This window comes from Megascapheus bottae, chromosome 3 (assembly GCF_031878675.1).
Source record: "Megascapheus bottae isolate mThoBot1 chromosome 3, mThoBot2.hap1, whole genome shotgun sequence".
NCBI classification, from domain to species: domain Eukaryota; kingdom Metazoa; phylum Chordata; class Mammalia; order Rodentia; family Geomyidae; genus Megascapheus; species Megascapheus bottae.
Window position 1 is genome coordinate 29,669,714 of NC_143511.1, and position 26,892 is coordinate 29,696,605.

At 37.9% G+C, this 26,892-nt stretch overlaps 1 protein-coding gene across 1 annotated transcript; it reads left to right on the forward strand.

The window, feature by feature from the left end:
• The first annotated feature begins 16 nt into the window (after positions 1–16).
• Positions 17–26,800, forward strand: LOC150065137 (vomeronasal type-2 receptor 116-like). Its single transcript, XM_090329302.1, has 9 exons — positions 17–60; positions 2,171–2,252; positions 12,710–12,872; positions 14,667–14,841; positions 18,662–18,950; positions 19,737–20,531; positions 21,542–21,769; positions 22,694–22,817; positions 25,872–26,800. The coding sequence occupies exons 1-9, from the start codon at positions 17–19 to the stop codon at positions 26,798–26,800; spliced, it is 2,829 nt and encodes a 942-aa protein (XP_090185428.1).
• Positions 26,801–26,892: the final 92 nt, after the last annotated feature.

Sequence of the window (26,892 nt, forward strand, 5' to 3'; positions counted from 1 at the left end):
AAAACCTCTCGCATCCATGGTAAAGGCAGTGAGAGAACATTGCTGGTGTGAGCCACGCAGGTACTCATGCCATTATTGAGGCTGTGTAGTTTTGACTCCAAAACAAAGAAAATAGTATAAAAGAAACTCCATCTCCCACCACTCTAAATAATTTGCGCACACAATTCATGAGAAGACCTTCATGCACACAGAACATAGAGACTTTTCAAAGCAGTCAAACAACGTACACGAAACGTTAGTTCATCGTTATTATGATTAGGTTAAGAATATAATTTCATTGTCCTCTTCTCTTTTTTGTTGTAGATCCTAGCTATATTTATAAATATAATCAGTTGCCTGTCCATTCACCATTATGTTTTCCTATAGAGTAGATTCACTTTCCTGTAGGTATGCCACGTTCTAATTTTACGTATTTTTTCCTTCTCTCTTACAACTCAACTATTCTTTAGTTTACAGCTATTCCTTCATTTCTCATAAAGTCACATAGTAGTAACAGAAATATACAGCCTTCACAGTTCCTCAAAAGAGTAAACATAGAACTCCCCTATGACCCAGTAATTCTACTACTTGGCATTTACCCAATAGCCCAGAAACAAGGACACACTAAATCCACTAGCACAATGATGTTCATTGCAACACTATTTACCTTAGCAAAGATATGGAACCAACCCAGATGTCCCTCAGTTGATGAGTGGATCAACAAGATGTGGTATTTATACACAATGGAATTCTATGCTGCTGTCACAAAGAATGACATCGCCCCATTTGTAAGGAATTGGAAAGACTTAGAAAAAAATCATATTAAATAAGCCAAACTCAAAGGAACATATGCCCAATAGTCTCCCTCATTTGCCATAATCTCTCCTAGCCGAGATTTACAATAGAACAAAATCTAGAGATATTAGGCCAAATAGAATGACACTAAATGTAAGGACCTCCAGGATAAGGAAACAAAAGCTGTATAATGAGTGACTGTTGTCCTTAATGTACTATTTTATCGCTCATCTCTTTTGCCATCCGTTGGTTATCTCATATTGTTACAATTTTCACCTTGTTATCTGATATATTTTATATGTGCTTAATTTGTTATTTGAAATTGGATAGGGAAGGGGGGAAATCAAGATAAACAGGGGGAGAGTGGGAGGGAAATGGGGACCATGTCATGAGAAAGGGTATCAATGTTTGTGAAGTTATGCACCTTCTATCTGGCGAATATAATGTAACCATTCTATTGATCACAATAAAAATTATTAAAAAAGAAATATATAGCCTTCAGTTATGGGTTCTCTCACTTAGGAATGTACACTTTTTCTCTGTCTCTCCATAGCTTGAGATACCACTTCTTTTATTGCTGGATACAATTCCTATAAGATATGTTGCTCTGTGATTATCCACAATCTGTCAAAAACTGCATGATCAGGTCTTTGATTTGACTTGAGGATAAAGCATCCCTCTCTCTCTCTTTCTCCTTCCTTTCTCTCTCTCTCTTTCTCCCTCCTCTCTCTCTCTCTCTTTCTCTCTCTCCCTATCTCTCTCTCTTTCCCCCCCTCTCTTCCACCCCCTCTCTCTCTTTCTCTAGTTCCTGGGACTTGAACTCAGGGCCTAGACACTGTCCTTGGGCTTTCTCAAGGCTACCATTCTACCACTTGAGGTGCAGCTCTACTTCCAGCTTTTTCTGTATATGTGTTACCAAGGAATTCAACCCAGGGATTCATGCAAACTAGGCAAGCACTCTACCACTACAACATGCTCCTGGCCCATAAATCAGACCCTTCAATTCACACTCCTGGGCAATCACTCTTCTTTATTTTACAAACAGTCCTTCATTTGTCAAGAAATCCATACGGTTGTAATTGCAATATGTAGCCTTCAGATTTGGCTTCTCTCAGGAATGTATATGTAACATTTCCTCTATGTCTTCTCATGGTTTACAAAACCACTTCTTTTATTGCTGGATACAATTCTTGTACAGCTATAGCGCTCTGTGATTATCCACAATCTGTCAAAAACTACATGATCAGGTCCAAGGTTTGGCTTAAGAATAAAGCTTCTCTTAATATGTGTCATGTCTGCTTGCTCTTTTGTCACCACCAGATTACAAGTCAGTCATGTAATTAATGCATGCATGAAAAAAATGAAAGAGAAGATTCAATTTTGTATGCAATTGCAGACTTGTGTTCCGTCCTATGTGTACCTGGTCATTCCCATCAGCAGTCCATGTGAGTACCTACTGGTGCAAGCATTCAAGCAAAGTATGTTCAAATACTGATTATTCTCATATGTGAATTAATGCCTTCTTGTTTTATGTGAATGTCACATAAAATTATACAAGACTTTTCTTTTTTATTGTATTTTATCATCAGGGTAACGTATAGAGGGGGTACAGTTACATTTGTCAGGTAGTAGATGCATTACCTCTTGATCCTTGATGTACCTTCTCATGTTTTTGCCCCTCTTTCCCTTCCCCCATCCTCTCCTAATCATCTGGTTTTCCCCCTTTCCTTGCATATGATTTTTCCAGTTTTACTTCAGATATTTCCGTATTACTCAATTTGGGTTTTTACATTACTTGTAATTTTCTAAACCTTGTTTGATAAAGAGATGAGCTATATTCTAGAAAAAATAGCATAGCAAATATCCACAAAATAATTCACATAACTTCAGCTGAAACATGTTAATATGTTTTATTATCCATAATTCATTGGACAAAGGACTTGTAATTTAACAAAGCAATTTATGAATACAGTGCATTTTGATTAATATCATCCCTTTCATCATGGGGTACATATTGTTCACATCTGTAGAAGGATGACTTAAAGTATATCATACAACATATTGGCAAAAATCTCAAAATAGATGGACATATTGTCCTTCATCACAGTGTAATAGAACCCGTCTTTATAAAACAGAATTTGAAAAAAATATTTGGTTTTCAAGCAACATGTGTGTTAATACACCCATCATATGTAGAAAATAAAAGTAGAAGATGTTCTTCATACACTGTTGAGGTGGAAAAGTGGAAGTGCATGGAGTAAATTGAAACCTAAAAAGAGATTTAGCATCCTACCCATATTTGGATACATCAAAAGGAAATTCAATCAGCACACACTGAAAAGACACCCACTCAACTGTTTAGCAGAACATTTCTCAAGAACTACTATAGGTAATTTGTCTAAGTTGCTATGCAGATATGGTGAATAGATAAAGCAAAACATGGTATGTAGATACAATAAGACTCATTCCAATATTCAAAAATGTCAACTCTCAAAACTACCAAAATGGTCAAAATATTGGGCACATAATAAGAAGATTAATTTGAATAATGGTCCATCAAATCAAAGAGAAATAAAATAAGGAACTCTATGGAGTAGAAATACCATCAGTTATATAGTAGTTTCCTTTCTCTTCATCTTTTCTCCACAGTGGTTCTTTTGCTCATTTTAGTCAATTGTTTCATAATGTTGATTGATACACCAAAGAGCAAATCCTATGCAGAAGCAATTCAAAGGGAATCCTGCCCATGTTCTTCTTGTCTGGCTGCCTCCTTGTTTTCTATCATATTAATTTGTCTGCGTGAGATATTTGTGATTCCCATGAATCACAAATGAATTCTTATACTGTTTCCATAATTTAGCTTATGAGCTGTAGCAAAATGACCATATATGTAAAGGTATCCTAAAAATAAACTGCTTTTGGTAAGATGCTGGCTCGCAGACTCACACACACACACACACACACACACACACACACACACACACACACACACACACACACACACACTGTTGGAAGGCAGGGTCTTTGTGCTCCTCAGTCTCCAGTTTCAGTGGCCTGGGAGAGGAGGCTGTTGGGCAGGTGGGAGCAGGGACACCTCCACCCCTTTTGGTGGGGTGCTGGGTCTTAGTGCCCACCCACCTGTCAGTCAATGGCCTGGGGGAAGGGGCTGTTGGGGAAAGGGACAGGATTCTGATTTCCTTGCCTCCCCCCTGCACTTGCCAGTCTTTCTTGGGCAGGGTGGGAGGGGTCACAGGCACAGGCAAAAGATTCCTGAACAGAATTCCAGGGTCACAACAGACTGAAGAGAGACTCGATAAATGGGACTACCTAAAAATAAAAAGTTTCTGCACAGATAAAAGCATAGTCGCAAAAGTGGAGAGACAGCCAACCAACTGGGAAAGATATGTACCAACAATACATCTGACAAATGCTTACTATCCAGTATCTACAGGGAACTCAAGAAACTAATCCCCCCAAACCCAACAAACCATTCATTAAATGGGCAAGGGAACTAAAGAGAGACTTATCAAAAGAAGAGATTAAAATGGCAGAAAAGCAAATGAGAAAATGTTCATCATCCATGGTCATAAAGGAAATGCAAATGAAAACAACCCTAAGATATGACCTCACCCCAACAAGAATGGCCAAGATTTTGAACTCAGACAATGACAGTTGCTGGCGGGGTTGTAGAGAAAAAGGAACCCTACTGCACTGCTGGTGGGATTGTAAACTAGTTCAGCCACTCTGGAAAGCAGTGTGGAGGTTTCTTAAAGAACTGAAAATAGACCTTCCCTATGATCCTGCCATACCACTTCTGGGCATCTACCCTGAACATCATGACCCAAGATATTATAAGGACACCTGCTCAGCTATGTTCATCTCTGCACTATTCACAATAGCCAGGAGATGGAAACAATCCAGATGCCCCACTGCAGATGAATGGATATAAAAAAATGTGGTATATATATATACAATGGAATTCTACATAGCCAACAAACAAAGATAAAATAATGGCATTTGCAGGGAAGTGGATGAATCTAGAGCAAATCATGTTGAGTGAGACAAGTCAAGACCAAAGGAACAAAAGGTTCATTGTATCCTTAATATGTGGCTATTAGATACAAACAGTACAAGAGTGAGGACTCAATATTTGCATACCCAATGCTATGGACATGGTACTGGAAATATAAACACAACTATATAGACATAAAACTTTATGACTCTATAGACATAATGATTTATTACATAGATTAATATATATATGTCATACAAACCCTCAGCCTAATTTTAGTTATGTTCTAAAATCTAAGTGCCAGTGATTGTATTTAGAGATTCCCTTCATGAATACTTGTTTTTTAAACATGTCACTTGACATGTCTTTTCTTTTTTCTTTTGTGGATCATGGGGATTGAAATCTGGGCCAGGATGCTGTCTCTGAGCCCTTCAGCTCACGGCTAGTGCTCTACTACTTGAGCCACAGCACACCACTTCCTATTTTCTGGTGGTTAATTGGAGATAACAGTTTCATGGACTTTTTGCCCCAGGGATGGTTTGAATCATGATCTGCAGATCTCAGCCTCCTATATAGCAAGGATTAAAGGTGTCAAGCACTGGTACCTGGCCTAATCTGTTTCTTATATTGTTAACATCACAGAGTGGGTGGTAATAGAGTATATGGCATAATAGCCAGCTTCAGTGCCTCATTACGCAGGAAAACTCCTTATTTATATGAGGATTCTCATTTTCCTCTTGCTCCTGGTAAGATTATGGGCAAGAATACAATAGCAGGTTTGTAAAAGAACACCATTACACAAAATTTTTTAGTAATTTGAAAAGTCTAACTTCCTCGTACTCAAAGTCCTTCTTGTCGATTTTTTTTATGTGTCTTGGGGCTTGAACTCTGGACCTGGGTGATGTCCCTGAGCTGTTCAACTCAAGGCTACTACCCTCTCCCTTGAACCATAGCCCCACTTCTCCTTTTCTAGTGATTAATTAAAGATAAGAGTCTCAGGTTATTTAGTGCTTAGGCTGCCTTTGAACCTTTATGTTCACATCTCAGCCTCCTGAGTAGCTAAGATTACAAGTGTGTGCCACTGCACCCAGCCTTCTCACTGATTTTTGTGTGCAAATTATTTATAGGGGTAGGAGCTAAAGTTATTTTTATATTATTATCTTTGTTTGGAGGGCAAAGTAAAGGACTATTACACAGCCTCAATAAGGGCATGAGTACCTGAATAGCTCACACCAGCCATGTTTTTTCAATGCCTTTATCCATGAGTGTGAGAGGTTCTCCACCATCACTGATTATGGGGGGGTGAAGCACAATGAGTTGGTAAGGTACAGTTTATTAGCATTTCTTGGCCAATTTTCCTTGCATGTCACATGATGACAATTTTGATTCAGAGCTTTTATATGATCTCAAGAGGGGTTATTCACAAAGTTTCTCAACATTACTTTAGGATTAATCAAATAAAATTAACAATCTCTTGAACCTTACACAATTAGGTCTTAGATGAAATCATAGCCCCTGGGAGTGGAGAAAGAAACCATCAAAATACTTTTCATCTCATGTTTAGGACCTCAGATGCAGAGCCCCAGGGATGAGAGAAGGAGCATTTGTCCAGGGAAATGGAGCAGGCTGTGCTGAGAGAAACAGGGCCAGAGTGCAAATCCCAGACAATAAAATCACACTCATGTAGTCACATAGTCCTCATGTATTTACTTCTTTGCTGGATACTACAAGCACCATATTTGTTCATAAATAGGGCTTAGAGATCATCCTGTGATGTTTCTTTTGGTTTTTATGTCAGTTTTCCTACAGTTTCCCTTTTTTTGTCAGTTCCCTCAGTGAAGAGGAATGCTTGCTCAACAAGAAATACACTGCAAATATCAATAAGGACATGTGATGATTGCTGGATTTTTCCCCCTCATATACATGAAACTAAAATGTCTTCACAAAAAAAGACAAGAATTATTCTTTTGGGCTAAGATGAGTGACTTCTGAATTAAATGTTTATTGTCTGTTTGAATTTCAGACTGACTAGACATTGTGTTAACTAATGCTCTATGTAAATGTGTTCTACAGACTGGTTCTTACATAAGTTGGGTAATGAGTACATTTCCATGTGAATAGTGTTGTCTCTACTTCCCTATATATGCTGAAAATTCTCCTCACTGTAACCACCCTACACTGTCTGTTATTGTGTCATTGCAAGAATCAAGCAACGTTACTTGAAAAAAGCGTTTGTCATGAGTTTTGAACCAACAAGTTACAAGTATATACCTTTCCCTTTATTCAAGAGGTAGATGGTTTCCTAAAGAAATTTGATTTCTAAAATCCATCAATCGGTGCATTGATGCCCATCTGTATCACAACTAATTGTTAGTTAGAGACATAATTTTTCTTTCTAATACACTTAGGTTCAGAAATCCATGGCAGTGGTGTTCCATGAATCAGACAGCATTCTGCCAACCTAGAGGAGGGGAGGCATTGTGGGAGATTCTTCACCCACCTCTTTGATTCTTCTGTACTTGTATACACCCATTCTCACTATTGTGTCCAGTGAACACATGACTTCTACACCAGAGCATTGCACTGTAAAATCTATAAGACAGAATTTAGGCCCATTTTGAGTTAATGGCTAGTGCATGGTGATAGGCTGAAATCAATTTTTAGTTTTCTACACCAATAATTAAAGAGGCTGTTTGTTCTACTGTATATCTGCTTTGTCGAATATAAGTTAACTGGGTTTTCTGTTCTGTTCCATTGATCTTCTGGTCTATTTTTGTGCCAGTATCATGCTGTTTTTGTTATTATGGCTCTATAGTAGAGTTTGAAGTCTGCTATTGTAATACCACCTGCATTGCTCTTTTTGCCTAGAATTGCTTTGGCTATTCTCGTTTTTTTGTTATTCCATAGGAACCTTTGTATTACACCTTCTATTTTAGTAAAAAATGTCTTTGGGATTTTGATGGGGATTGCATTGAAATTGTATTTCAATTTTGGCAGTATGGTCATTTTCACTATGTTGGTTCTCCCTATCCATGAGTATGGGATGTATTTCCATTTCCTGGTATCCTCTTTGATTTCTTTCTTTAGGCTTTTATTGTTTTCATTAAATAATTCCTTTACACCTTTGGTTAAGTTAATTCCTAAATATTTTATTCTTTTAGGGGCTATTGCAAATCATTTTCTTGATTTCTCCTCCTGTTTGTGTATTGTTGGAATACAGAAAAGCTACTTTTTTTCCTTTTCCTTTTCTTCTTTTTTATATTTTTTATTGTTGGGGTAATTTATAGAGGGGTTACAGTTACATTTGCCAGGTAGATGCCTTACTTCTGACACATTGATTCCCCTTATGGTTTTTGTCCCCATTTCCCTTCCCCTCACCCATTCATATTCATCTTCTTTTCCCCCCTTCCCTAAGAAAAGCTACTGCCTTTAGGAGGTTGATTTTGTATCCGGCCACTTTGGTAAAGAGATTTATTAGTTCTAGGAGTTTGGGTGTGGAGTTTATTGAGTCGTTCAGGTATAGGATCATGTCATCTGAGAATAGGGATAGTTTAATTTCCCTTTGATCCCTTTAAAGTCCTTCTCTGGCCTTATTGCTCTGGATAAGGGTTCCAGCACTATATTGAAGAAAAGTGGAGAGAGTGGGCATTCCTGTCTTTTTCCTAATTTTAAGGTAAATGGTTCTAGTCTTTCTCCATTTAGTATGATACTGGCTGTAGGTCTGTCATAGTGGCTTTAATTATTTTAAGGAATGTACCTCCTATTCCTATTTTCCTATTTGCTGTCAACATGAATGGTGCTATATTTTGCCAAATGCATTCTCAGCATCCAGAGAATTGATATGATGTATTACATTAATTGATTTGTGAATGTTAAACCAGCTTTTCATCTGTGGAATGAAGCCTACTTCATTAAGTAGGATTCTGGATTTCTGGATTCTGTTGACTATTATTTTATTGAGGAGCTTTGTGTCTGTATTCAACAGAGAGATTTGTCTGTAGTTCTCTTTTTTGTTAGGTCTTTCTCTGGTTTGGGGAAGAGTGTGATATTAACTTCATAAAATGAGTCTGGCTCAAAGGAACTTAGGCTCAATGGTTTCCCTCATTCATCATAATCAGTAGAAACCTTGGGCTCTACTAGCAGAGATCTGCAATAGAGCAAAATCTTGATACATAAGGCCACATAGTATGAAGCTAATTGAAAGGACCTCCAGGATATTGAAACAAAAGCCATATAACGAATGATGTCTTTAATGTACTATGTTGTCTCTCATCTCCTTTCCTGTCCCTTGGTTATCTCATATTGTTATAGTATCTCACTTTGTTATCTGATATATTGAATTTATTTGTATTTGGTTATTTGAAATTTGATAGGGAAGGGAGGAAAACCAAACAGGTGGAGGGTGTAGGGGGGGAGGGTAAAGGGTACCAAGACATGTGAAAGGGTATCAATGTATGTGAATTAATGCACCTTCTATCTGGCAAATATCATGTAACCCTTTTACTAATTACAACAAAAAAATAAAATGAGTCTGGCATTGCTCCTTCTGCTTCTGTTTCTCAGAAGAGTTTCAAGAATATAGGTATTAATTCATCTTTAAAAGTCTTGTAAAATTCCATAGTGAAACTGTCCTGACCTGGGCTATTTTTGGTTGGCATGTCTCTGATTGCTTCCACTACCTCATTGTAGGAAATCGGTTTGTTCAGGTGATTGTCTCTTCTTAGTTCAATGTGGGTAGCCTATGTTTATTTAAAATAACCATCCATTTCTATGAAATTTTCCTTTTATTTTAAATATAGGCCCTGGAAAGACTTATTCATAATAGACTGCATTTTTTGAATGTCAGTCATGGTTGCTCCTGTAGGATCTTTAATCTTGTTTATTTGAGTCTACACTCTCTTTTTCTATGATTAATCTTGCCAGGGGGCTGTGAATTTTGTTGATTCTTTCAAAGAACCACTTTTTTTGCCAGTCCTGGGCTTGGGCTCTGGGCCTGAGCACTGCCTTTGGACTTGTCTCAAGGCTAGAGCTCTCCCACTTGAGCCTCAGCAAGACTTCCGGCCTTTTCCTATTACCAAGGAATCGAACCCAGGTCTTTGTGCATGCAAGGCAAGTACTTTACCACTAGGCTAAACTCCCAGCTCAAAGAACCACTTTGATTTATTAATTTTATAGATCTTATTTCCAATTTTATATTTGTTTTTTTCTGTCCTAGTTTTTTTAGAGTTAACATTTTCTTGCTCCTCTAGATGCCTCAATTGCTTCATTAGGTTGTTTTTTTTCTTTTTTAATTTAATTTTATTTTTTATTGTCAAGGCAGTGTATAGAGGGGTTACAGTTACATTAGCCAGATTGTAGGTACATTTCTTCTCACACATTGATAACACTTCTCATGTTTTTGTCCCCATATCCCTCCCCCTCATACCCTCCCACTCATCTTGTTTTTCCTCATCCCTTTCCTATTATGAATAAACAAATACTATATATATCTAATATACTAGGTAACAAAGTCAGATACAGTAACAATATGAGATTAAACAAAGGCAAAAAAGGAGAAGAGAAATAACATAGTACATTAAGAACAACAATCACACAAGATAAAACTCTCATTTCCACATCCTAGAGATGCTTTCATTTAGTCTCATCCTACATGACCTTATGTATTTGCTGTATTTTAGTCCTTTTATACAAGAATCCTAGATGTGTATTTTTTGTGGGTCATGGGGCTTTAACTCTGGGCCTGGACCCTGTTCCTGAGCGCTTTATCTCAAGGCAACCACCCTACTCTTGGGTCAAGCCCCACTTCCCGTTTTCCAGAGGTTAATTGGAGAGAAGTGTCTCAGGTCTTTTTGTGCCCAGGCTGGTTTTGAACCTTGATGCTCAGATCTCAGTATCCAGAGTAGCTAGGATTATAAGCATGAGCCACCATAGCCAGCTTACATGAGCTTCTTCTGTATTTTAGTATGGGCTTCTGGTGCAATGAATTTGCCCTTTAAGATTGCTTTTGCTGTGTCCCATAACTTTTCCCTTCTACTTTTAAAAGAAATCATTTGATGGAGAAAACTTTCAGATACAAACTAGTTATCTGTTGATTTTGTAGTATGTCTTAGTTATGTATCTACTAATCCTGCTGTCAAATAGCCATGAAAACAAAGAAACATATCATCCTACAGTATCTGCTTACAGGATTACTGAAAACCACATGATGACATCAAATGCTGTATGACTCTACATTAGAAAATTGAAACCTTCCTTAATTGCTTTCCATTTTCTGGAAAATTCCATATTACTTATGCTTTCCATATTACTTAGTATGATTTTGGAAATAGGTTTTCCAATGCATAGTTGTTTCGTTTGTGTAACACCTTCAGGTTTTATGGACGCTTTTTCTCAATGAGGTGGTCCTGGACCAATAGTTATAACAGAGTGAATTACTTTGCATGCCTTCCTAAGAAAGTGACAACCAATACCTGACGTTTTCTTCACCATGGCCAAGATGTTTGGTAGTCACTTTCTAACCCACTGGTCTACCAGCAATTTCAAAATTCATTCTATTGTTATTTGCCTGACAGAAAAAATGATAGGGCCTTTTCCAACAATGGGAAGCTCAATGGTAGATTTATAAACTGTGTTTAGCCAGGCTTTAATTATCTTTCTCTGTCATATGTCATATAGGGGAACATAAATTTGGATGTAGAAAATGAGGAAAATTAGGGTTTATTTCCTGTTTGCCAATGCACCTATTTTTCCTTTGTTTTAGTAAATGAGAATTTTATACTGCTGCTTGAAACTTTTCTCTTGTGATTTGTTGTTGTTGTTTCTTAATTTCCTGGTCTGAGAAGAGGATCATCAGCATATGTCATCTAGCTCCATTTCATTCCTCTGACACTAAATAACACAATCTCTAAGTAAGGTTATCCTGCAACAGAAACAAAGAAAAACAATAGCATTAACTTTGCTATTTGGAGGATTTAGAAGAGCAAGGATTCAGACATGAAAGAGTTTGGTGTCCATAAGGGAAAGTTTCCAAAAAAGCCCACCAATTGTTTCATCCATATTTGGCAAAGGGAAATGCAAGACCTTGTTGTTCCCACATAAGAATATGATTCTCATTCATGAGAAACACTTACTTGATCTCACTCAGTGTCAATTAGTTACATAAAACTCATCTACTACTCCAACATTATTAGGTCTACAGTTTCAATGTATTAATGCTTTTGTTAAACAAACATTCATTCCTTTAAGTGAATAATGCATGTGTTTCAACGTATTTCCTGTATTATCTATGCAGCTATAATTTCAACAACTATCCATTTGTTTTTAGCCTTGGCATTTGGAGTTGAAGAGATCAACAAAATTCCTCAACTTTTACCCAACACCACTCTGGGATTTTCTACCTATGCAATGGGAAAAAAAATAATTTGCTTTTAAAGAAACTTGTCATTAGTCTTTCAGGGTAGAACATTCTTATTAATTATAATTGTAAGAGAGACAGTAAACTATAGTAGCACTGACTAGACCTTCAGGCACAATCTCTTCTGAATGTGCAACATTATTAGACCTCTACAGATTTCCACAGGTGAGTACAGGAGTGATATTGTGAAATGATTCCAGGATATTTCTTGCTAAAGCTTTGCTGATTTTGAAATAGTGGCATTTAGACTAAAAATCCACATGAATTTCCACAAAGTAGAAAAGCTGTCTCTAAGAAGATGTCCATATGAGCTTAGTTTAGTGTAAAGAAGGAGAGATTAGTAGACCACAGAAGGATTTGTATCACAGTCTTGATGGCCTTCAGGAGTCAAAGATGCATTAAAATTGTCCTCTTCTAAAATTCTTGGTGTGTGTTAATTAGAATTCATGACTGAGGATGGGGCTTTTTCCATTCCAGTTCCTCCCTTTCTGATTATCTTTTCCTTCTAGCTGAACTTTGGGCGTTTTGATCCTGTCCTGAGTGACCATCGCAGGTTTCCTGCTGTCTATCAGGTGGCCCCCAAGGACACAGCTCTAGCTTTGGCCATGGTGGCCTTGATGGTTCATTTCAGCTGGAACTGGGTGGGTCTAGTGATCTCAGAAGAGGAGAGTGGTTTGAGGATGTTGCCCCAGTTGAGAGAAGAGATGAGCAAGCACAGAATCCTACACTGGATGAAAGACTCACATATAAAATGTCACTATTTCCAAAATTGGGATGTGAGGAAAAATGCAATAGCCATCAAACTCCATGATTCCTGAGAAAAGATCAATGTATGATTGAACTGGAGAAATCTAGAGAGGAAAACAAAGCTTATTGATAGTTTCTGTTTTTCCGGTATTTACATATTTATGTGAAACTTAGGGCAAGTGAATTGTTTAAGAAGTGTGTGGTTGTTGAAGGAATTGTAGAGACTATGACACATGGAGTATTAATTAGGTGAGGAAGGTTTTTTATCCACCTTTCGAAAAAGGAAAATGCTTTCATAAAAATTCTGAAAAACAGGGAGGAGTTTGACCTAGTGGTAGAGTGCTTGCCTAGCATTCACAAAAACCCAGGTTCTATTCCTCGGTACCACATACATAGAAAAAGCCAAAAGTGGCACTGTGGCTCAAGTGGTAGAGCTCTAGCCTTGAGAAAGCACAAGGACAGTGCTCAGGCCCTGAGTTCAAGCCCCTAGCAAAAAAAATACTGAAAAACAGCCAGGTACTGGTGGCTCACAACTGTAATAGTAGTTACTCAGGAGGAAGAGATCTGAGGATCGATGTTCAAAGTCAAGGCAGGCAGGCACAAAAGCCTGTGAGACCCTTATCCCCAATTAACCACCAAAAAACCTGAAGTGGTGCTGTGTCCCACGGTGTAGGGAGCTAGCCTTTACATGAAGAAGTTGGCGTTGGCATCCAGACCCAGAATTCAAGCCCAACAACATGAATGGCATGAACAGGACTCCCGTTCAGTTGTATGCTTCACGGAATATATAGCATGGACTTGAAAGCAGCAATAAAGAACAATTGGTAAAAGTAGACAAAATGACCTAGTAAGCCTAATGACTGAGATTCAGCGAAAGCAGAATAAACTGATGGCATTTCCCAGTCCTTGTCAGATATGGAGCAGTGTGTGAGATCATCAGTATGCCAACATGGAGAACTCAATGCCTGCTAAAATCAGAGAGCTTCCTGGATTATCAAGACCCCGTGGGGATGGCTCTGGCATGCTTAGCCAACTGGTGGAATTGCTGGGTCATAGGGGAGCTCCATGTTTAGTCTTTTGAAGAACTGCCATACTGCTTTACATAGTGGATGAATGAGTTTGCACTCACATCAACATTGTAGTAGTAGTGATCCCTCCTGGCCACAACCCCGCCAGCATCTGTTGTTATTAGATTTCTTGATCCTGGCCATTCTAACTGGAGTGAGGTGGAATCTTAGAGTTTTTCTTTTACTAACACTTTCTGACCATTTTTCCTTGTGTCTCACAGTTTTGATACAGAACTTTTACATGATCTCATGAAGGATTATTCAAGTTTCTTCTCACACCTTTAGGGCCAGATCGAACAAAGTTGAGTTCATCTCTAGAGCATGAGACCCCTTGGTCTTGTGTGGAATCATATCCCCTGGGAGTGGAGAAGGAAACCATGAAAACATTTTTTATCTCATGTTTAGAAGTGGAGAGTGGACCTCAGATGCAGAGCCCCAGGGATGAGAGAAGGAGCATTTGTCCAGGGAAATAGAGCAGGCTGTGCTGAGAGAAACAGGGAGCAGAGTGGAAATCCCAGACAATAAAATCACACTCATGTACTCACATACTCCTCATGTGTTTACTTCTTGGCTGGATACCCCAAGGTTCACAATTGTTCTCAAATAGTGCCTGGGGATAATTCTATGATGTTTCCTTTGGTTTTTATTTCAGTTGTCCTATGGTTTCCCTTTCTTGTCAGTTCCCTTAGTGAAGAGGAATGCTTGCTCAACAAGAAATACACTGCGCATGTCAGTGGAGATGTGCTGATTGCTGGGTTTTTCCCTCTCTCACACATAAAATTTCAACCACCTCTCCTCACACCAAAAAGTATAAATTTACGGAGAAGGTAAGTGACTTCTGCAATTATATTTCATTCTGTTTGATTTTGAGTCTGAGTAGAATTTCTGTTAATGAATGCCGTAGGTGTTCTCTAGAAATGGCACTACAGTAGCTGATATGTCTCAGAGGAGTATTTTCCTATTTTCAAAGCAGAGGATTCAATTGTGTTTTTCTGTTTTAATAAATGTTATTGTAAAGGTGATGTACAAGAGGCTTCCCATTATGTATGTCAGGTAATGAGTGCATTTCCTAATGAACAGTGTTACCTGTGCGTATGTTTGCATTAGTATTCCTTTCCAAGGTTGAAATTCTTCTCACTGTGGCTGATCTATTTTCTCTGTCAATGTCATTGCACGAATCACCCTATATTACTTGAAAAAGTTATTGACATGAGTTTTGAAGTAACAAGGTACAGGAACATATATTTCCCAATATTCCAGAGGCAGAGAGTTTCTTAAGTAAATTTGATTTCTGTTATCCATTAACCAGGGTATGGACACCAATCTATATCAGAACTAACTCTTCTTCGAGAGGTGCAATTATACTCCTGACATTCAGGGTCAGGAGTGCAGGGAATTGGTGATTCCTGTATCAGAGACAACCCAGAAAAGTGAGGCATTGTGGGAAATTCCCCCCTCTTGATTCTACTTCACTTGCACACACATAGTGTCACTACTTTTATGTCAATGTCAGTTCTAAAGCAGGGAATTAACTTGTAAATACATAAGGCAGAATTTAAGTCTACCTGGAAGGCGAATTTCAGTCCTGTTACAATACGAAGTATCATGTGGTACACTGATTGCTTGCAAACCTTTCCATGTGTGTTAAGTCCACTTTGGCTTTGGTATCTGTTTACACTTGGGAGCAGAGATGGCCTCTTCTCTGCTGTACAGCATGCCTGAACTTACTTCATGTGTGATATTAACAGCATTGCTTATTTGTTCTTTCAAACAACATTGCCTCTGTTTACCCATTTTTTTCATGTATTTATAGTAAACATTTATTTTGGGTGTTGAACTGATGTATTTGTGTAATACCAGTGCTGCTTGTGTTTCCTGCTGACGGGTGATTCATAGCTACAGTGGAATCTACAAGCTCTGTGTGGGGATGGCACTGGAGTCTGGTCTGATAATCAGACATCATTCAGTAAAATTTGTTGTCCAGAAGTGGCTAAAAATTATCCATCACAAATTCTCCATGATGGCTTTCCCCAAATCATTTGGACCAAATGATGACACTTAGCAATGACTGAGCAACATTGTAGTAAATCTGTGCTGTAGCATGGCCAAAGAGTCTTGTATTAAGAGCACATGATATGAATGGATGGATGGGAAGTTCCTGGAAGAATATTTTGCCTCTCAGATATTGGTTGAAAGGATTTAATAGAGTTAATATTCAAGGCACACACTAACATTTATTTTTTTTAATTTTTTTATTGTAATTAGTAAAAGGGTTACATGATATTTGCCAGATAGAAGGTGCATTAATTCACATACATTGATACCCTTTCACATGTCTTGGTACCCATTTCCCTCCCCCCCACACCCCCCACCCCTCTTGGTTTTCCCCCCTTCCCTATCAAATTTCAAATATCCAAATACAAATAAATTCAATATATCAGATTACAAAGTGAGATACTATACCAATATGAGATAACCAAGGGACAGCAAAGAAGATGAGAGACAACATAGTACATTAAGGACAACAATCATTCATTATATGGCTTTTGACACACTAACATTTAATGTCAGCAAAGAATGAGGACTGCAGGATGTCAAGCAATATCATGTATGGAACTTATTTCAACAAATTCATGATATGGTCTTGGCAAAGACTACCTGAGAGATGCAGATCTGGCAGGGATCTTTCAGGGGAATCAGGTTATTAGGTCAGCGTTCTTTGCTCTCATTAATAGGTGACAGAAGCCTAGGAGATGGGGTGTTCTGAGGGATTATGGAGGCAAAGGGAGGCCATGGCATTGACTTTGTGCTGTGTTTTCAAATTGCTCTATTCAGGGAGAATGGTGATTATATAGGGTCTTACCAGAACCTGGCTCTGGAAATCCTATTTCTACCTGACAGAATAAACGATTCATTCCCTGAGAATTTCTTCCCATTGCTGATTTCTTTATTGGAAAAACAATGTGAGAGTCTTATCAAAATTTCCCAGTTCATTCTTAAAATTTGCAGCTGAAATCAACACCTTCAGGATTTGGAAAAGTGCTACTGTACACTTAGAATGTTTCTTTTTCTAGAGGACCATTGTGAACCTTTCCCATTTTTATGGTCTATTGAGCATGTGACTTCCTAGATCCCTCAAGAAACAAATGTATGTCCATGTCCCTGTTCTGTGGGCTATTTCAGTCACTTAGTAGTAGAACTTAAAATTACAAGCGAAATTATTTGATGTCATTTAAAAAAATATATTTTCAGACAAAAATTTGTTTTAACTTGGCTTGTTTTCATGTATGGCTCATTTAAAAACAGGATTTTATAAAGCTCGCTCTAATATCTGATAATTATTGTTCGTCAGCTCTGTATCTACAAATTCTACTGTCAAATATCCACCCATGGAAATAAACACAGCATACTAGCTTGCCTGCTTACAGAGTTACTGCAAACCAAATGATCCCATGAAAAATTGTTGCATTAGAACACTGAAATTTTTAATTTTTAATTTTTGTGATCTTTGTAGTATAATTTTGGAAAAGGTCTATTTTCCAGGGCTGAGGTTTTCTTGTTTTTTTTTTTTTAACAACTTCAGTTTTAATGAATAGTTTTTCTCAATGAGGTGGTCCTGGACAAACAGTTATGATAATAATGGGTGAGTTAACTTTGCATGCATTCCTTTCCAAGAAAGTGATATTCTCTTCATCAGGGCAAGGGTTTAAGGAGGCACTTTCTAACCCACTGACTTACCAGCAACTTAAGTCTACTCATACTTACCTGAGAGAAAAATTTATAGGGCATTTTCTAACAATGGATAGATTCACAGTAGACTTGTACATAACATGTAGACTGGATTTAATTATCTTTCTTACATAAAGACCTATGTAAATTTGAATGCAGAAAATGAGGAAAATTTGTTTCATTCCTATTTGTCAAGCATCTATTTTTTAAGTTATTTTAGGAAATAAAAATTTTACATACTGCTTGAAATGTTGCTCTTGTTATTTTGTGGTTACTTTTTTAAATTTGCATTGTCTGAGAAGAGAATCATGATCATATTCATCTAGCTCTGCTTCATTCCCTCTATCACAGAATAAGACATTTTTCTGTAAAGTTATCCTGCAACAGAACCAAAGAAAATCAACTTTATCCTCATCATTGCATTTACTTTGTGACTTATACAGTTTAGAAGAGCAAGCTTCAAACAGAAAAGGGGTTGTTGTTCATAAGGAAAATTTCCATGTTTGCCCCAAATCCACTTATTGTTTCAGCTATAATTGACAGAGGGAAATTCAGGATTTCATTTTGCCCTTAAAATTACTCAGGACCTGAGTACAAGCCCAGAATGGCAAAAAAGGAAGAAAGAAAGAAAGAAAGAAAGAAAGAAAGAAAGAAAGAAAGAAAGAAAGAAAGAAAGAAAGAAAGAAAGAGAGAGAGAGAGAGAAAGAAGGAAAGAAAGAAAGAAAGAAAGAAAGACATGAACCTTACCCATAAAAATCACTTACTTGATCTCACTCAATAAAAGTTAGTTACATAAAACTCACATGTTAATTTAATATTATTAGGGGTATGATTTAATACATTAAGGATGTGATAAGGAAACATTTAGTCTCTTGAGTCAATGCATAGGTTTAAAGAATTCTTCTATGTTCTATACAGCTATAACTTCAACAACTACCAGCTTGTTATAGCCTTGGCTTTTGCTGTTGAAGAGATCAACAAAAATCCTCATCTTTTACCCAACACGACCCTGGGATTTTCTACCTATTCAACTGGAGAAAAAGATAAATTTGATTTTAGGAATCTTGTGTTTAGCCTCTCTGGGGAGGATCTTATTTTTAATTATAATTGTAAGAGAGGCATTCAGACTCTCGTAGCACTGAGTGGACCATCAGGCACAATTTCTTCTGAATGTGCAACCTTGTTTGACCTCTACAGATTTCCACAGGTGAGAACAGGAGTGATGCTGAGGTATGAATTCATGATATTTCATGCTATTCTCAAGATTTTGAGGATTTTCAAATAAACTGAAATTAGAAAGACTGATCATGAATTACGACAAAGTAGAATAGCTACCTTTGGTAAGATGTCCATAAGAGCTTCATTTAGTAAATAGAATGAGAGGCTACAGAAGACCTCAGGAGCACTTGTGTTTGTCCTGATGCATTCATATTCTTCATCAGCTTGAGGGATTAGGAAATGTCATTGAAAGATATGAACAGGGCCAGGAGTGGGGCCTAGTGGTAGAGTGCTGGAACAGTATCCATGAAGCCCTGAGTTTGTTTCCTCAGTACCACAAACACAGAAAAAGCCAGAAGTGGCATTGTGGCTCAATGTAGATTGCTAGCATTGTGCAAAAAAACGCCAAGGCAATACAGGGACTTTGGCCTAGAGGTAGAGTGTTTGATTAGCATGCACAATGACCCGGGTTCAATTCCTCAGTACCATATATATAGAAAAAAGCCAGAAGTAGTGCTGTGGCAGAGATCTAGCCTAGAGAAAAAGTATCCAAAGACAGTGCTCAAGCGTTGAGCCCAAAGCCCAAGACTAGAAAAGAAAAAATCACAGGGACAGTGACCAGGCCTTTCATTCAAGTACCAGAAGTGGAAGTCAAAAAGTAGGATAAATTAGGCTTTAGAAAAGGATATTCTAGGTGTGCGTTAATGCAAATATTGACTGAAGTTTTGGGTTCTGTCAATCCATTTCCTCCTTTCTGATTGTCTTTTCCTTCTAGCTGAACTTTGGGCGTTTTGATCCTGTCCTGAGTGACCATTGCAGGTTTCCTGCTGTCTATCAGGTGGCCCCCAAGGACACAGCTCTAGCTTTGGCCATGGTGGCCCTGATGGTTCATTTCAGCTGGAACTGGGTGGGTCTAGTGATCTCAGAAGAGGAGAGTGGTTTGAGGATGCTGCCCCAGTTGAGAGAAGAGATGAGCAAGCGCAGAATCTGCACAGCTTTTGAACACTTGGTAGCACTTCAGGATCCAGAACATGCGTCACTTCATCGGAAAATTAGAAATTCAGTCGTAAACATTATTGTCATTTATGGTAACATTGAGTTCTTGATAATTACAATAAATTATATGGGCACATATTTAACTCTAGGAAAAGTCTGGGTCATAAATGCACCCAGTACCTTAATATTTTTCAAGAGATATTTTCTGTTCCATCCATTCCATGCACCTCTCATTTTCTCACACCACCATGGACAGATACCTGGTTTCAACGATTTTGTCAAAACAGTGAGCCCAGCCAAATACCCAGAAGACTATTACCTTGCTTTGCTGTGGATTAAATATTTTAATTGCACATTCTCTGAGTCGAGCTGTGTAACGTGGAAGAACTGTCCAGCCAATGCCTCCTTGGAATGGTTGCCTCGGTTCCTTTTTGAAATGGACATGTTGGAGGAGAGTTACAACATATATAACGCTGTGTATGCTGTGGCTCATGCTCTTCATGAGATGCTTATTGACCAAGCAGAAGCACAGGCCATGGGAAATGGAAGCAAACTTGTGTTTTCTCCTTCACAGGTAAAGTATTACCTACTGGCAAGAAAATCCCATGACCTAAGTGACATTGTAAAAGGCATTCATTCAAATCAAACTAGGGAGGGAAGGAAGTTTTCTAAAAAAACGAATAGAAGAACTGAACTGAATTTAACTATCTTGCTGTTTTTTGCTCAATTCCAGCAATCTACTAGTTGAACAGCATTTCCACTTCTTGGGGGTTTTGTTGTTGTTGGAAAATACCCTAACATCTTGTCTTGTGGAATTTCTTGCATGGGCTGGCCACACAGTGTAATCTTCAGACCTCCAGTGCCTATTTACTTTGGATTACAGTTGAGAGCTAACATCAGCCTACTTCTTTTCATAGGTTTTTAAATACTTTAAAATTTTCGTATGTGTGAATCCAGTGGTAAGAACGTATTTTCATTACTTCTCCAATAACTACTTTTATTACTGATGCTTGTAACCTCCGCAGAGCTAAAGCTTTCAATTTTGTCCTCACTCATTTTTTATTTGAATTTGTTATAAGGAAGGAATAACTCAAATTTTGTTTATGAAATGTTTTGTGCCCATTCACACTTTTTCTTCACTGAAATAAATTAATTCTAATTCAATCTGTAATTTATTTCATTTACTTTTCCATTTTATGTTTCTTTTATTATTATCAGGATAATGTATGCAGGGGTTACATTTACATTCATCAGATAGTTGATGCATTACTTCTCACAAACTGATACCCCTTATGTTCATTCTGCTAATAATAGCACTTTCTATTCTGGGAATACTCATAAACAAATGTCTCTTCCTCTTTAACAGCCAGTGAAATCTATATTATACCTTGAATAGTGAGTTGTGTCTCGATAATTATAAACATTGTTTTATATTAGCTCTCTGTAGTTGGTTTTCTGCTGAATTACTCTATTACGGATGAATAGCAAGGCAGCCATGAATGTTAATGAGATACTCCTTCTTTCTTCCAGTTTTCCGAGCAAAATCTCCACTAACTTCAGCATGACTTGGTTCATCTCTTTCAGCTCCACCCCTTTCTGAAGAACACCCATTTCAACAATCCTGCTGGAGACCAAGTGATTTTGGATGAGCCAAAGAGACTGGTGGCAGAGTATGACATTGTGAACTTTTGGAATTTTCCAGAAGGTCTTAGGCAAGTGGTGAAAGTGGGAACGTTTTCTCCATATGAATTTAATGGACATCAATTATCACTATCCACAGACATGATAGAATGGCCCATAGCATTTACAGAGGTTGGTGGAATCAAACAATAATGCTGTGAAGTATGAATCAAGTGACTCGCTGGAATGCATTCCTCCTGTCTTCATTGCTAGTATAGTTATGTGTTATGTGTGTTACACTTCCAATTTAGAATATTTATTATTAAGTTAATTGACTAATCAATGGATAAAGAGCATGTTTATCTGCCAACCAGTTTCCAAAACTTAACTATTAATTATTCCAAATGTTAATGTCATCGATATTATACAATCTATATAACTTTTATGCACTGCCTTAGAAAGTCAAAATAGAATGTTGAATGTTCAGTTTAACTCAGAGTTTTGTTTTAATGTGTGGTTGGTTGGCCAGATGCTTTTCTGTCTGTCCTGTTAGGTAATTTCCAGTTTTAAGAGAAATGGCTATTTAACAGAACCTACTTTTTCCATTAAAATAAATTGAGAGCTATGCACTAAATGGCTCATGCCTGTAATCCTAGCTACTCAAGAGGCTGAGATCTGAGGATCAGGGTTCAAAGACAGGCCAGACACTGAAGAGTCCAAGAAACTAAGGTCTACAATTAATCTCCAAAAAGGAAAGTTTTGCTGTGGCTCACAGTGGCAGAGCACTATTCTTAAGCCAAAATGCTCAGGGGCAGTACCCAGGCCCAGATTACCAGGCCCATGACTAACAAAAGAATTAAAAAAATTAAAAACAACAAAGACATACAGTGGGGAAATGGATTTTAGAAACTTTCATGTGCATATTAGGTAAAGTCTACAATAATATTATCCATTTACATTTGTGGCTATGTATGCATGCATATATGCAGAACATTTTTTTCTGAGTGATCAACATTGATCAGAAAGGACAAAAAACATCAAAAAAACATCTATTTTACTGGAATGTATGTGTATCACTTATAATCTATGTGTCATCAACACTAATCTACTTTCTAGACTCCTCAGTCCATTTGCAGTGACAGTTGTGGCCCTGGATTCAGAAAATCACCTCAGGAGGGAAGTCCTGCCTGTTGCTTTGATTGTATCCCTTGCCCTGAGAATGAGATTTCTAACAGGACAGGTGAGTGTGGAAGTCTTAAAGACATTCTTGATCTCTCCTTTATGTTTCTCAACAAATGCTAGGTACAGAAACAGTATATCATTATATATAGAGAGGGGGAACTTCCTTCCTTTTATTAGGTAATATATGATAAAGAATAATAGTTATCTTGGGAGGGGGTGGGAGGAGAGAAATGGGGACAAAAACAGAAGAAGGGGTATCAATGGGTGAGAAGTAATGGACCTACTACCTGGGTTATGTAACTGTAACCCCTCTATACATTACCCACCAGTAAAATGTTTTAAAAATAATAATTCTGCCAGAAAAAGCACAGCACAGGAAGAGAGAGAAAAACTTCTATTCATAGGATCCACTCTCTGCCTCTTTTTATTCTCATTTGTTTAAGAAAGAAAGCATAGATACAAGATATTTCAGACAATGATTTACATTTTAATTAATATATGGATAGAGGAATATGTAGAAACTGCACTGTATGATTCACAAATATGTGGTGCCCAGAAGTTTGAGTGATATTGGAATCCACTAAAATGGAAATTTACTAAAATGGCAAGTTTTTTCAAAGATAAATACTTATGGATTTAAAGTATAAAAATTTCAGACACAAAACTATGCCATATGAGAATCAATTTGATCTTATTGTAAGGCACAAAATAAAACTTCAACAATTCTCTATTTCATAATTTTCAGTTGGTTACTATCACTTCTTTCTCAGTAATAATTATTGTACTCTATAATCATAATTTAGTGTGGTCTTTTACCATCTCTTACCATGTATCAAGATTCATTTTAATCTTTCCACACCTAATGTTAAAGAAGAAATCAAACCAAATATTCCCAACATTCTATGTTTGAGTAATTAAAAAGTAATGTTGGTATTTTTCATTAATTTTATGTTTATGTGGTACCAAGGATTAAAACCCAGGGCTTCATGGATGCTAGAGAAGTACTCTACCACGAAGCCACATTCCCTGCACCTAACTTTTTTAGCTTATTTTTCTGTTTGTTTTTTTTTTTGTGACTAATGGAAGGATTAAAGTTATATTCACCAGATAGAAGGTGCATTACTTCACATACATTGATACACCTTCTCATGGTTTTGCCCCCATTTCCCTCACACATCCCCTCCCCTCATCTTGTTTTCCCCCTTCACTTTCCTATTTCAAGTAAACAAATAAACGTATATGCAATATACCAGATAACAAGGTAAGATACTCTAACAATATGAGAATAATCAAGGGACAACAAACTACAATGCCTCTTTTCTGAATAACGCCTTGAAATAAACCTACATCTAATTTTTAATTGAAGAAATTTTAATTTTAATTTCAATATGAAGAATTTTTAGATGGATTTAACTATCTCCATAATTGGAAAGTTTCATTTTATATGTATTCATGTTGTTTACTGTATATTATTCAGTAAATTCTGTAGGAAAGTTTACATATGCACAATCAACTGGAAAATATAATGAAAGAAAATGAAACAGAAGAAATTAATTCTGGAAATTTACATACTCAAAGCAAGCAACCCATTCTGTAGATCTACATTGAGTTATGAATGACAAAACTAATATTCAAGAGGGCTGCTTTACAAAAACTACAGGCTAGAATCCTTGACAATATAGTATTGAAAACAAAGCATATTAAAGGGTATATTCATTAGAAATTAATAGAGACACTAATGTCATCAATTAATCTTGACGGTTATTAGAACATTTGAGAAGTTTCTACACAAGGAATATGATATTCAGAAGTGCGACATTTTTATACCCAATTCATCAGCTACTTAGTGTTTTAGAAAATGATACCACATGGTAAAATATGCAATATTAGGAAGAAAAAATATTGTTGTAATAGACTTTTGTTATTATAGAAAGTGATAAAAAGTAAAATAGGATAGGAATAATTGCATATATACAGCTTATTCTAGATGAGAAGACAAGATTTTAAAATGTCATGATTTCTGGGCCGGGAGTTTGGTCTAGTGGTAGAGTGCTAGCCTAGCATGCGCAAAGACCTGGGTTCGATTCCTTGGTACCACAAACATAGAAAAAAGTCAGAAGTGGTGCAATGGCTCTAGGTGGTAGAGCTCTAGCCTTGAGAAAGTCCAAGGACAGTGCTCACGCCCTGAGCCCAAGCCAAGGACTGGCAAAATAAATAAATAAATAAAAAAGTAAAATGTCCTTACATCCAAATTGGAGTAGTAGGTCACAGCAATATTCATCAAACTCCACAACATTTACTGGGAAAAAAAGCAATGTATGATTGTGGCAGAGAAATGTAGCAGGATAACAAATATCATTAATTGTTTCCTTTTCTCTGAAATTTACGTATTTATTTCCAATATACAATGTATGCACTGCTCACGAAGTGTGTGGATTTTGAAGGAAAAGCTGAGATTAATACTTCTGGAGTACTAATTAGGTGACGCATATTTAGATTTTCACCTTTTCAAAATTGAAGATGCTTGTGGGAATATACTGAAAAAATAGAAAACTCATGGGTATAACATGAGCAACACTCTGGTTGAATTGTATGTTGCACAGAATTTGTGCCATTGGCTTTAAAGCAGCAATAAAGAACAGGTAAAACTAGATATAATGACCTACTTAGGGAAACTACTACACAACTGACAATATTTCCCATTCCTTGTCAGATATGGAGCAGTGTGTGAGATCCTAGCAGTATGTGTAATCCTAGCTACTCAAGAGGCTAAGATCCAGGTTCAAAGTCAAGCCAGGCATAAAAGCCCGTGAGACTCTTATCACCAATTAACCACCAAATAACCCAAAGTGGTGCTATGGCTCAGGGGTAGAGTTCTAGCCTTTACTGGAAGAGCTGGGGAATGGCATCCAGGCCCAGAATTCAAGCCACACAATGGGAATAGCATGAACAAGACTGCCTTTGAGTTGTGTGGAGCACAAAAATTGTACCCTTGCCCTAAAGCAGATATAAAGAACAATGCATAAAAGTAGACATATTGACCTTGTGAGGGGAAGGGCTGAGATTCACGGAAACTATGACACAACTGATGTTATTTCCCACTCCTTGTCAGATATGGAGCAGTGTGTGAGATGCCCAGATCATCAGTATGCCAACATGGAGAAAACTCAATGCCTGCTAAAATCAGAGAGCTTCCTGGATTATCAAGACCCCCTGGGGATGGCTCTGGCATGCTCAGCTGTCAGCCTCTCCACACTGACAGCTGCTATTACTGGGATTTTTGTGAAGCACCATCACACTCCCATTGTGAAGGCCAACAACCGAGCTCTCAGCTACATCTTGCTCATCTCCCTCAACTGCTCTTTCCTTTGCTCCCTGCTGGCCATTGGGCATCCCAACACAGCCACGTGCATCCTGCAGCAGACCACATTTGCAGTGGTGTTCACGGTGGCCGTTTCCAGTGTTTTGGCCAAAACGCTGACTGTGGTTTTGGCCTTCTCTGCTGCCACTTCTTCGTGGACTCGCATGCGGCCGTGGCTGGTGTCAGGAAGGCCCAACTTCCTCATTCCCCTGTGTACGCTGATCCAGCTCATTGTCTGTGGAGTCTGGCTGGGAACTTCTCCTCCCTTCCTTGACACAGATGCACACTCTGAGCATGGCCACATCCTCATCCTGTGCAACAAAGGCTCAACCTCTGCCTTCTACTGTGTCCTGGGATTCCTGGGCTCCCTGGCCCTGGCAAGCTTCACGGTGGCTTTCCTGGCCAGGAACCTGCCTGACACCTTCAATGAGGCCAAGTTCCTGACCTTCAGCATGCTGCTGTTCTGCAGTGTCTGGCTCACCTTCCTGCCTGTCTACCACAGCACCCAGGGGAAGACCATGGTGGCTGTGGAGGTCTTCTCCAGCTTGGCCTCCAGTGCAGGCCTGCTAGGCTGCATCTTTGTCCCCAAGTGCTACATCATCCTCTTCAGGCCACACAGAAATTCTCTGCCTGCTATCCGGGGCCAGACACGTTCTGGGAGAAAGAAGTCATCTCAATAGTCTATGGAAGTCTTTCTATAATCCTAGAGCCTCTTATGCACCTCTCTAGAACTCTTCTCTTCAGAACATACTTCACCTTTGGGAAACAATTT

Bases quoted from the DNA above. Each gene is read 5' to 3' on its own strand.
- LOC150065137 (XM_090329302.1), top strand. From the start codon at position 17: ATGGTAAAGGCAGTGAGAGAACATTGCTGGTGTGAGCCACGCAG. The intron at 18,951-19,736 runs GTGAGAACAGGA...TTTTCCTTCTAG, and splicing joins ACCTCTACAGATTTCCACAG to CTGAACTTTGGGCGTTTTGA. The intron at 21,770-22,693 runs GTTGGTGGAATC...TCTACTTTCTAG, and splicing joins GGCCCATAGCATTTACAGAG to ACTCCTCAGTCCATTTGCAG.